Below are 13,218 nucleotides of genomic sequence, written 5' to 3' on the forward strand. Positions count from 1 at the left end.
GAGTGGTGTAGATGAGCCCGTGTCCCTAATAGTCAGAGCCTTTATCATTGTTTTTAAATACTAGATAACATAAAAGGTCATGCAATTTTTTTTTTGAATTTAGGTTTTAAAAGAGACTTCTGTCAAATAAAAGCAACAATTTTGACCAGTCTTTAACCTAATAATTATTTTTGATGCTGTTTGGATCACTGTATTGATTTTTAGTTAGTTTAGTCTTTGATAAGAAATGGCCAGATCAATAAACTATTTTTGGATGGCTTTAAAAATAAAGCATGCTTGCTTTTAGAAATATATATTTGCTTATTATTGTGTTGTCTGAGTAGCTGCAAGAGAAAAAATATCCCATGACAGGTTTTGTGATCATCTGTTTTGCATTTTGAAATATGATGCGGGCATCGTAGACCCTTTCAGTATCATATTGGACTCGTGGGACCCCTGCTCGCCTTTTTTTAACTGGCTTTGATCCACAATTTTTCTTCAGCTCTTGGCAAATAGCTATCATTCCCTCTGAATACTGAGCAACTTTCATCCATCTTTTCTGGCAGTTGCTACAGTTAACTGTCTTGTCATCTGTGCTTTGGAGATTGACTATGCCAAAGATAAAGAATGGATAGTTTTTTTTAGTTTTTTTTTTTTAATTCAGCTAAATAATAAAGCTTTATATTGTGTCAAACAAGTGTCAAGACAAGACTTTAAACAAGATAAAAATCTGGAAAAAAACAAGATTTGTATTACATGTACGTGTTTTCTAGCATGCTTAAGATAAAACAACAGAGAGTGCAAGGCAGAAAATATATCAGTTTGCCCCCGGATTCCCCTCGATCCCTCTGATTCTCTGCTTTTACAGAACTAAATCTGTTTGTCTGGCACAGCATAACACGCCTCGGGCCGTTCTACCTCATCCTGACCCCACCACTCGGTGCCTGTCCTTGTTTCCAATTTAAGAGCCCTATTACTCACTTTATTCTGCCTGACCTTCAAACATGCACAAAATTCTCCAAACCGCACATTCAAATGATGCAAGTCTGCATTTATACAGAGGCATCTGCATCGCAAATAGGTGTTTGCTCACACACATTCATTTTTAAGTTTTTCCATTTTTTTTCCCCCTCTCACAAATGAAGCTTAGTGAATGTGATTTTGCATACTTGCTGCTACAGCCCCTCAGATCATGTTGCGTGCATTATAAATGACAATTTCGAATACATTCACATTTGCATGAATGTACATGCCAGATTAGATCCGGCTTGAGTTGCAAATATTTTGTTAGCCAGTTAGAAAGCATGCTTGCTGAACACATCTGTACCAGTGATTGGATTAACTGGTGCTGCTGTCACTTAAATGTACTTCCCAACACACGGTCAAAGACATGCATTTCAGACACACTATCTACTTCTCGAAATGCATAGACTACATTTTCACAGTAGTGAACAGTTAAGCTGACATGTAAGTGCATGTTAAAGCGATCTGTCTTGCTCTGAGAGCCACAAACGTTGCATTCAGAAACATGCATGTAGTAAATCTGAGTGCAGAACAAAACACCTCTCATTATTCACGTCATGTCAGTAGGAACAAATCAACAAATCTACTAACATGTTTTTATTTTATAAGTTCTTGGAAATTCCTTAGTATAATTCTAACATGTGACCTTCTTCCTCTTTCAGCTTTCCCTCCTTCACACATGTATTGATTGATGCCTGTGTAAATAGACTGTATAAAAACCTACCCTCCTGTTTTTTCTAAAGGTTTACATGTGCTGATAATGCTTGTCATGCACTGTAGCTAAACATTTTTTGAAAATATTCCATATTCAGAAGATTAAAGAAAGGGACAAATGTTAATCAGAGTTCAATTACATTTGTTTCCAATTTTTAGCTTTGTACTGTTGTTCCACATGACCAACCTTTGAGATTAACTCCATATGTAGGTCTAGAACTTTTGAATGCCATAAACTAAAATTCTTCCCCTAAATTAACACTGAAAAAGCTACTCTGACCTAGAAAAAAGTGTCATAAAGTATACTGAAGTTACCTGATTTTAAGAATAAACTGAACTCCTTGATTTGCAAAGTTCACAACACTGCTGTGTTGCAGAATTTTATTTTAACACCCAGAGTCTATTTCCCGTGTTTAACCGACTGTAGCTTGGCTGGTTAATGAAAGTATGTTGGAAAAATAAAACCCTGATAAAAGTTGAGCATTGTGCTGCAGCAAGCCATTTGTAAAACACCACTTTAATGTCGTTGGAGTCTATTAATTTAACCAGAAAGCAGCTCGCTTGCATCTGCCATAATGCTGTTGTTGTGTGCTGCTGTTGCTGCTTCGGTGTGAGTTGGGGATCACTCTTGGCCAAAACTGCTATGCAGACCTAAATGGTTCAGTAACGACCAAGATCTGCTTTTGTACTATTTAACTACTTTTCCCCCTTCTGTTCAATGATCTTTCAATATTTTACTGCCTGCTTTCAGTACATTGCTACCTGTGTGTCTAGTGTGTTCTTCTGGTCAAAAACCCAAGCTGACTTGGGATTGTTCCAAATGTTTACATACCAAACCACAAGGAAATAAGCCCCAATAAAGTATGCAGGAAAATTTAAGATGAGAAAAAATGTCTCCAAGTTAATAATTTTATAACCAAGCTCATTATAAAACAAAGAACATTACGTGGTGTCATAGTATAAATATGTAGTTCTATTTGGTTCCTACTCTGAGGATGTACTGGGATTCATCAAACCTGCCAGTTCTGAAAACGTGCAGAGTGACTATTGGCTTTTTATGGATAAAGCATGAAGCAGATGAGTGCAACTATATCCTTTTTATAAATTGTGGACAAAAGATGTGATGTTTTCAACACATAGAGCCTTAAAAGAGCAGAAGCTAAAAGCTACAAGTACACAGAGTACATCACACCCAAAGCCAACCCCATGTATGCTAGTTACAAATTTCATCAAAAGTTCCTAGGAGAGCATTAGTCATTAGAATAGTTTGTCGCTGATCCTTGTATGCTTCTATGAAAATAATGCCCAGCAAATCCAGGAGTGTCTGCACGAAAGGGAAGCTGGCAGAGCAATACATCAACAAAAAGCCTTTGCCAAAATAGACAGATCGCTGCTTTGCTTAAAGCCACAGTATGCATAGCCCAAAATAGAAACAGCACCTCAAATACCATGGAAAAGATCTTTCTGTCCAGTAGATTTAAGCTTCTCTCACATCAAATGTGGACATTGACAGTGTTTCATATCCCACTCTCTAACATCAGAAAGTTAGAGCAACCAATCAACTTCTTGTCATATAGTGGATAAAAGGAATTACCAGCTTGATACTATATGTTAAATGAGTCCTGGAATAACCAATGTTTGGTCTTGTTGAGTTCAAGTGCTCCTAAAGAAGGATTGAAATGAGCTTTTGCTAGTCTTGTGACCCAGTCATTTTTATGTCACCTGGAAGAAATGAGTGACAACCTTCACTGACCTGGAAGAAAGGCGTACTCAGCTGTTGCTGACAAGCAGGCGAAGTCCGGTAGGCATCTTGGGTCATTTACAGCTGGTGAAACACAGACTATAACGGGATAAATCAACCCCTTCAGAGCACAGAGGCTCTGTGCCACTAGGAATCGGCACTCAGAGACACAAAGATTGTTTCACAGGCTCAGTGGTCACAATAGAGGGACACTGAGAAGAGGAGACTTTCATGGAAGGAGCTGTGAGAATGGAGGCGAACCTATGATACTTTCCCATTCCCAACTAACATTATTCATGGGTTAGACCCCACATTCCCTCTTTCTCCATCTTTATCCATCTTAAAACACTTCCTGGTTTTGTAAAAGAAGCCTGTCCCAATGCAGATATACTGGGTGGCTTAACCCTGGTGTTATGATGCCTGGCAGTCAGTTTAGAGGCCAAGAGAATAGCCACAAATCCACCACCTCCTCCACCACCTAAGGCTGATTCCAAAATAAACTCAGTCTTGCAAAAGAAGACAGGATAATGCAGGATATAGGATGGTTGAATAAAGCATTAAGATCACAAAGGATCAGTGTGCAAATGTATTTTTTTTATGAAGTTCTTTCTAAATCACAAATCATCACAATTTGTAATTGTCTTTTATGCCAGTGGTCCCCAACCATTTTCAGGCCGCGGACCGGTTTAATGTCAGACAATGTTTTCACGGACCGGTCCAAACTGGTTCGTAGTTGGTGTTTTATACTTTTTGTATTCCGGTTTCTAAAAAAGCTAACATTTTTTCACATTAAAATACTACTATGAAAATTCAAAAATAAACCTTTTTTTTTTTTTTTGCAGATGACAGGGATTTGGGGAAGGAAAACTGTTGATTTGTTGATGTTGTTTCTGATTTGCAAAAATTCAACAAAAGCAACATTACTCAGATCATCTGTAGCAGCAAAAACTTTTTTGATATTTTGTTTTTTACATAGATCCCGATTTATTCTGTTCTGGTTTCTTAACAGCTCCCTGTCTAATTCCCCCTTTATCCCCCTTTAACCAGTTACTTCAGAACAGAAACATCGTTGGCAGGTCAGCAACCTTTTTTGGTTGAATCTTCATTCTCTGTCAAACGTTTGCGGCTGGTTTATACTTAGACTTTGTGATGAAGATGAAGATGTAGAATCAGGCAGAGCAGCTTCTGGGTCGTGGGACCAACTGTCCCAATGAATCCGTATGCAAAACCCCTCAAATAAAACTCAAAAATGTTAGCACTTCAGCACTTCACTTCATCTTGCCTAAACATTTTTTTTTCCTATTTATTCAAACCTGCCCTTTATACATTTATGTAAACGTGTTCGAGTTCAAATGTTCTTCTCTTTGTTTGTAGCTTGTAATTAATTTGGGATTAAACTTTGTATCTTGGAAAATATATGCAAACATTGATCTCCCCACAAATTTTTCCTCAGTTTTTTGTTGTTTTCTCCTTTTTCCCCCTCGCCTCTAAGCCCCTCCATATGCATTAACATCAACCTTATTATGAATAATCACCATTCACGGGTGCATGGGTTTTTAATGTTTCTTTTTTTTTTTCCTTTTTCCTGAAGTTACCCAAATTGGCCGTTCTTCTGTGAAACTGTATCTACACACATAATCCACACACACTATTCAATTTCAACCCATCTGTCACCACAACCTGGCAACTCAGAAGCTGTTCAAGAGGCGTGTGCACAGCTGCTGTCTGAGCTGACCAGCAGAGTCCTGAATGAAATCGCTGCTACTTAGCTAGTGCTGCCACGCTTCATCACAGTAATGGCATGTTAAGCCATACATTCATCCCAGGTCAGTGCAGTTTATCTCAACAAATGTGGTATTTTTCTTTTAAAATTCAAATATGAACAAAAAAGTCCTAAATAAAGACGCTCAAAGTAACTGTTTTGTCTGGATTCCCTTTAAACTACTGCAACATTATATATTTATGGACATTATGGGGGTAAATATTATAAAGGAGGCCAAACGTCTGATTGTGATGCTATGTATGAAACTGTGAAATAATAGAGACAAAGTTGTGTTTTTTATGATGTTTTGTGAAAAATTCCAACAGATGGTACCAAGGAGATGGTGACAGAGAGAGGAGTTTAGTCGGATGCATTGGACTGTGGGGCTGTGAAACAAATAGTGAGATGAATGTGTCTGCAGTTTTCTACAATAGGTCTACTGGTTTTCAGCCTTGGAATTCTTGGCATTAATGTTTAAAAGGAACTGAGTTTTCAATGTATTACTGCTTAGTTAATGAAAACCGGGTTCAAATTGAGGAAAGCCAACTGATAATGGAAAAGAAAAGTGGTTTAGAAGGACGAACAGCAATGTAATGAAAAAGACCAGAGGGCTGGATTTTGACAGAGTTTTTACCTCATTTGCAATGTGTTATTTATCACCAGCCTGGTAGCCAAATGCTCCTATCATCTGGATTATATACACATATACAGTGATACTGTCAACAGTCCCGTGTGATGAGGAAAATGTGACTCTGTCCTTTAGCTTTTGCATGTCTTTTTTAAAAGAGGATCATGCAAATGACATTAAAATCCGTACTGAGTGTTGACTCCATATTCCTTGATTCACTAAGCCTAATACGTCAGGATGTAGCAAAAAAGACATATTTGTAAAAAGTGCAAAGACAAATAAGCACAGATAAGCAAAAAAAAAAAGCTGCAATCAAAATACATTTTTAACTAAAAATGGGAAAAAAGTATTTCCTTTATAGTTTTTTTTTTTTTTTTGATGTTTAGTAGGCTGCTAGTTTTTTTCACTTATTATAAGTCCTAAAAGCAGATTATGGCCTCACAGGAAATGAGGAGTAGTTTTTTTAAAAACACATTTAAACTAAAGCAGCGAACATTGTGTTCACCTGAAGCTATGTATGTGGTGCATTCAAGAGCATGCTGAACGTGGGTTTTTGAACACACTTTTAGAATTCAGTGTTCACTCTGAACCGTCGCTACCTTATATTAGCGCATGTACTCACATTTGGAAAAAAAACTTGGTGCGAAATGTTGTAACGGTGTAAATATCGCTTCAGTTTTTTTTCTTTCATAGTTCTATTCCAAATTTTGAAATACTTGGTATCATATAATTCCGGCTGGGACCAATCCAGAATTATTTATTACTCCTCCATGATCAATTTTCAGATCGTTGGTACTTCCTGTGTTTTGAAATGCCAAATCCGAGCCCCTGATTGGTCAAAGTTCACCTGTTTTAACTTTTGATGTGTGTTTTGTATGCAGAGCCCAAATATTTTCTTAAAAACTTGCTTATCGGTAAATACTCAGAAATGTGCGTTTACATTGACTTTTCATGGAGAGAGGTTGCTCGAATGCACTTTTCCGAGCCAGGTGAGCCGAGTGAACGTACCACTACTTTATTATTACAAAGTTTGATAAAGATGAATTTAAAAAAAGGACACTAAAGAAGTTTAGACTGAAGATATCTCCAAGGAGGGAATTATTTTCATTTTTTATCCATCTAAAATCTTTGGTTTACGATGAAAAAAATAATGCAGCTTCTTAAACTTTATAATTTAAATTTTGCTTTTCTTTCTCAGTGTCATGTTTGGTATTAAACAAAAAAGGCTTAGGTCTGACTTTCATTGGACTTGAGGTTTAACCCATCCCTGGGCAGTTTGCTAGATTAAACATTCTTATTTAAAACAAAAGCTTTCTAAAGAAGTAACTTTTCATGTAATTAATAACCTCGCTGCACACCACAACTAATCAGTTTAATCACACTTAGGAGAGGTTATTGTGAATTTTTTTTTTTTCTGTTTTTCATCAAATGTATATATATATATATATATATATATATATATATATATATATATATATATATATATACTATTATCATCCTTTCCTAAGTCTCTTCAGGCAAGATTGAAGTGTCAAAAAGTAGTAAGTATGGTACTTTGAAAGCTAAACAGCTATCAAATTTTGAATTCTTTGCAGAACTGAGAAGCTTAAGGAGTTACTCTTCCTCTTTGAAAGACAATGAGCTTTCTTTGAAGAGATGTTACTGACAAAAAAAAAAAAAACTTTAAAGATGCATACTGACGTTCTTAAACCAGCTAAATGCCTGCACAGCATGTTTGAATACAAGAGCGTGTCATCATATAACAAGTACTGATTTTCCTTCGTTTTTAGTCTGGCAGTAGCGATGTGAGCAGCCACAAGCTGACCGTGAGCCTGCGCTTGCATTCTTTCTTCTTCTCCCTGCATTTTTTCCCCTCTGCATCACACATGACGAATAAATTCAGAAGCAATTTTACACCACATTGCCTTAGCTTCACTTTCCAAAGCCAGCCAGACTCGAGCACTTCAACTCAACTCTCCACCCATTTAGGTGCAGCAGACCGAAAGAGCTGCTCCAGCTTTCTGTACACAATTTTCACTGAAACCTAATAAAACTTTTAATCATGTCTGAACTCTTTATGGTGCTGGCAAATTTTGATGAACCATGGTGAAACATTTATGAAGTGCATAAAAATATTACTACTCCCACTCAGCATTTATTCAGGAATTATGACGGTGTCAGGCTAACAAAGAAGAAAGAACCTGTCACTCTATTACTGGCAATAAAGAGATTTCAAGAATGGGGATGAATAGGGAAGGGAAAAAAAAAAGGATTTTAAAACAATAAAAAGAGACGACGAAGGATTCATTTTTTATTCTAAAAAAAAAAATCTAATAGAAAAAATGAGAACTAGATGATTAATATTTGAAGAAATGTCCAAAAAATAAAGAGGAAATTGCTGTAATGAGACACTGCCTTATAAATCTCATAAGTGGTTGTTGTTCAGTTACGTGTCAAAATACCATAGGATGCATGGCTTGTGCTTATTTTTTACCTCAGAGATTATGTGATGACAGAATCTGTCCATGTATTCTCTGCATATGAAGAAAAATCTGGGGGCCTGATGTTCATCTCCTGATGAGGCTCATCTGTCTGAACTGCAATACACAGATAGAAGGAAGGGTACCTGAATGGGTCATTTTGGTGCTGAGTGCTCTCATAACTCACTATCCGTGCTGTTTTAAAGTTGTTTTATTGAATACTTGTATTTGTTTTTTGCAAATGTGTGCTTCCTGTTTAGTAAATGGATAATCTTGAGAGTTGTTTGACACCGATTTATAGTGTTTCTTTCACTCGGAACAATATGTTTGCTTTCTGTTCCCTTTAATTTCCCAGGTATAAGATCTTGTTTAAGATTTTTTGTTTTTGGAAATTCAATCAATCCATCCCTCCATCAATTATCAATTGAATATCAATTGATCAAATGATTTATGGAGAACACAAACAAAAACAAGTTATACATTTTTTTCTAATGATGATCCTCTTTAGAAAAAGTCGTTATAATTTAAAGTAGGAAAAGAATAGCTCAAGGTGTTTTTTTTTTACAGCCAAACATTGTAGTGGGTCACAACACAAGAGTTAAGAACCAAACAATATCCTTTCATAATGTATTTTCTGTTTTCCTTACAGTACCTAGAATGTCAGAAAAAGTAGTTGTGAAGAACCCAAACATAGCAAGACCAACTAATTCACTAAACAAAAAGTACAAATAAATAAAAAAAATCCTGAACCATGATGAATTGAAAGTGTCACAAGGCAAAGGCACTGAGAAAAACTGACTGAGAATCATACACTTAAAAACATTGATGGATCAATTCAAGCTAAGATGATTGGAAACTGAAATCATGGCGTGGTCTTTACCCAGATGGAGGCAGAAACAGAACCTTAAAGACATAAATAAAAAGCTACCAAAAATCTAAAAAACGTTAACAGGAATAAAAAAAACTACAGACACAATCCAAAAAACAAAAAACAAAAGTCAGATGCTCACAGACTTTTCAGCCTGCATCATTTCAGTCAAACTCTTTGGGGATTTTGCACGAGAGCGGCTTTCATCTCAACACTTTGTGCCAAACAAACGCACAGGAACTCAGCCTGGATGCTTCAAATTAAAGTCACTGTGATGAGCAGGTGTGCAACAGCAGCAGTCACAGGCATGCAGGCATTCCATTCATCTATTTGGTTTTATACAGAATATAGTAAAAAAGGCAGATCTTTCAACAAACTTCATCCATCATCTGTCCACTCGCTGTTGCTCCCTTCAGGGAGACACCAAAACTTTGTTACAAAGTTAAACAAGATAAACGAACAAGTTAAACGAGATAAAATCTCGTAAATTTACGAGAAAAAAGTCATAGATTAACAAAGAGAAAACACCGAAGTTGTCCGTTCATCGGAGCATCGCTTGAAGATGAAAGATTTGGAGCCTTTTGTGAAGCTTTATTTCCAGGTTTATTATAGGTTTAAAACAAAGAGATTCTGAACCTTTGGCGACTCAAAATCAGATTATTGTCAGTGGACCCGGTTTTCCGGGGTTCAGTGTCAGTAAAGCGGAGTTTCATATGTAAAATAAGGAGCTCAGAGACACATTTGGGTGCAGAGGATCATTGCAGCTTTTATTCTCCTTTTCATTCATAAACCCTGAAGTTCATCTGTCACCTTACGTCATGAACCTGTCATCAGATCCGAACACCAATGCGGAAGTAAACGTCCCGTTATATCATCAAACAACAAAGATGAATGAAAATAGTCTATTATATTAGCATTAGAACGTTGAAAATGCCAAAAAAAGTGATCCTCCTCCTCAGACGGAAGCGTCACACAAACGTAGAGATCTTGCTTTTGGTGGAGGAAGAAAGGATTGAAGTGGAAAGCTGCAGGGACACCGATGGCTTCATCCGGCTGCAGAGATCCTGCAAACCAAACATCAATAAATAAAACTTTAATAAATTGTAAATCAAACAAATGAGCTTCCAGATATTTGGAACGTTCAAGCTCATTCAGCTCACCTTTTCAACAAAGTTTAGTCGGTCTGCTCTGTTGCTGCGCGGCGTTCACCTGCTGCTCTGCATGCTCACTTCCACTTAATATCGTAAATTTACGAGTTTTTTTCTCATAAATTTACGACTTAAAATCTTGTAAAATTACGAGTTTTTTCTCCTAAATTTACGAGTTTTTATCTCCTAAATTTACGAGATAAAAACTCGTAATTTTACTTTTTTTTTTTTTTGGTGGCTTTTTTTTTTTTTTTGGTGGCCCTAATAGTCCGTCGTATTTTAGTCCTGTGTGCCAACTTAAAAAAGAAAAAAAGAAAAATGCTACTCTACTATTGAGCGTTCGTTTAACTTCAATTTGCAAAATTGTAATAATTAAATTTAGTAGCATGGTATATTTACTTTCTTGGTACACTTTAGAATCCTGCCTCTGAATGACTTAAATGAGATGTGTGTACTTTATTTTGTTTTTTTTACCTAATGTTCCAAAAAGCGTTGGTGTTAACAGCGACTGCACGGATGTGTTGCTGTATTTTTTTTAGCCGTTTTCATTTTCTCTGAAGTGGTGAAGCGGTCCCTCACTGAGCACTCCTTCATAGCCACAAGAACAGCATTGATTTTTCCTTGCCGTCTTTATTCCCTTTGCACGTCCGAAGATTATGAAGTGTAATCTCTGTGATCCTGTGGGCTCTTAAGAGATCACATATGTATAAACATGAGGAAACTGGCGCGATCTTGTTAGGAAAAGGGTATTTTCTCTGACACATCCAAACTATAATAGAGATGTGAAATAAAATAAGCTTTATTGCCAAGCTGAGGATGCATTTGTAGCTGCCAGCGTGTATTTTGAATGATTTATTTATTATCCAGGGTTGTAACAGTATGGAGGCTCACGCTAATTACCACTTGGAGGTAGCCATTGTTGGTGGCTGTGTGTTTTGTGTGCTCGACATTGGCATGCTAGCGCAAACAAAGCCTCTTATAACATTTGTCTTGTTAAATCTCCAGACACAGACATGGTTGTAGGAAAAAAAGAAAAAAAAAGTCTCCTCCCCAGATGATAACTCATTCTTTAGAGCAAAATAGAATTTTACTGAAAAAATGGCCTTCAGATTAAACTGGGATGGACAAGACAACTGTGGGAAAATTGGTATGTTGACAACTTGCAATTCTGTCATTGAATACACTGTAATTATAGCATCTTTTTTTCTTCCTTTCCTTTTTACAGTTAAGTGAGCAAAATTTGGATCATCTCTCATGTCTCCAGCTCTGTAGAAAGCAATTGTTACGCATCAAAAACAGGCTGCAACCATTGAATGGTTGATTGTAATGAAATCATTTTTCTTTTTTCCTTGTTGTTTATTGTGTTTTTTCATTTTTTTTATGTCTCTCCCAGCAACTGGACATGTGTTCAGTCCACAAGGGGGATCGGGGTCAGAGCCTGAAGACGACAATCAAACAAAGTTTTACACAGAGCAACACAGAGGGCGAAGACGCAGCAAAGGTGAGGAGAAATGCAATTGAACATTTTCATCTTGGGAAGATATTTTAAACACATTAACATAAATAAGAGGGGAGCCTCTTTTCCAAAGCACACTTCTGGGAGAGCTACAACGAATAAAAAAAAAGAAAAACCTCATTTCACATTATAGATCGTGCTTGAAATCGAAGGACGTCCACATTTTTTAAGCAAAAAGCCTCTGGCCAAGCTTCATTATTTGATGAGTTGGGGGTGAGAACATGTTGACACTTACCCTAGCTTAATATGAAGGGAAATAATGGCATATAAGGTTCCTAGCAGAGGGAAATGAGGCTAGTCATTTCTGGAATTGTCAGCATAGCTGGAAGTGTAAAGGAGTCGTGCACACTCCCTGTGGGGTTTAAAGTGCTGTTTCATAGCTCAGCCCAATGACACTCAAACCAGATATATGATCTGATGTAAATGGAGGTTCTGTGTTGAAGTCAGCTGAATGGAATAACTCCCCTTTCTTCCTATGGGTTGATATTTGAGAATAAAGGATCTAATAAATGTGGATTTTTGCTTTTTGTGTGTGTGTGACCTGCAGAAAAATGGATCACTTAGTCTCTCAACTTGGGTCTCAATAAAGTGATGTAAAAAAAGCAAGAAAAGAAAAAGAGTTTTCCTTTTTACTTACTTTGCTTAGACTTCACTAAGCATCAATTCTTTTTTAAGATGGCTCTGGTCTTAAACCAGCCATTTTACCACAAAATCCACTTAAAGGCTGCTTTAAATAACAGATATGTCAGTCGAAAATTGATCCTGGATGGAAAAAAATAATAATAAAATAAGTCATATGGTTAATGTTTGAGTTATTTTAAGGTCTTCAAAAAGCAAATATTTCAAAGTCAAAGATGCATGTGGTAAATGTCTGTCAGATGCAAATGAAGGCGTTTTAAAAATGTGGGTTTGCTGTCAGTCATCACTGATGTGAAGATGGTTGATAGCTGAATATTGACGCAAAAAAATAGATCATTTAAAAGGCCGCCTCTGTATTTTAATAAAGATGCTTTTTAGGCTTGAAGACATATTAAATCTTTAGCTTCAGTTTAAACCTTTCTTTAAATGTGGATAGTAACAATTGGATAAACAAACGGCCGGTTTATTGACCCATTGTTTCATTTTTTTAATTTCACTTATTAATGTTTTTTTTTCTTCAAAAAATAGGCGGATGAACTCATTTTGAATAAAAGCTGCAGTGTTTTTGGACATTTAGCTGTTTCACATTGACATTTACCATTTTCTATCAAATGTACCAAAACTGTGAGTCATTTCCCCTGACTATTGTTCGTAAACTGGGACCTAGTTCCTCATATAATTGGCTCGTCAGTGATTACTCAGTACCTGGCTCCATTTTTG

At 36.6% G+C, this 13,218-nt stretch overlaps 1 protein-coding gene across 1 annotated transcript in view; it reads left to right on the forward strand.

The window, feature by feature from the left end:
• Window positions 1-13,218, forward strand: part of astn2 (astrotactin 2) — a 326,855-nt gene that overhangs the window by 132,747 nt on the left and 180,890 nt on the right. The window contains exon 5 of the mRNA XM_023961099.1: window positions 11,737-11,844. Coding sequence (XP_023816867.1) covers window positions 11,737-11,844 — 108 coding nt within the window. The remainder of the gene's footprint in view (window positions 1-11,736; window positions 11,845-13,218) is intronic.

The sequence above is a fragment of the Oryzias latipes genome, chromosome 12, assembly GCF_002234675.1.
Source record: "Oryzias latipes chromosome 12, ASM223467v1".
Classification (NCBI taxonomy): Eukaryota; Metazoa; Chordata; class Actinopteri; order Beloniformes; family Adrianichthyidae; genus Oryzias; species Oryzias latipes.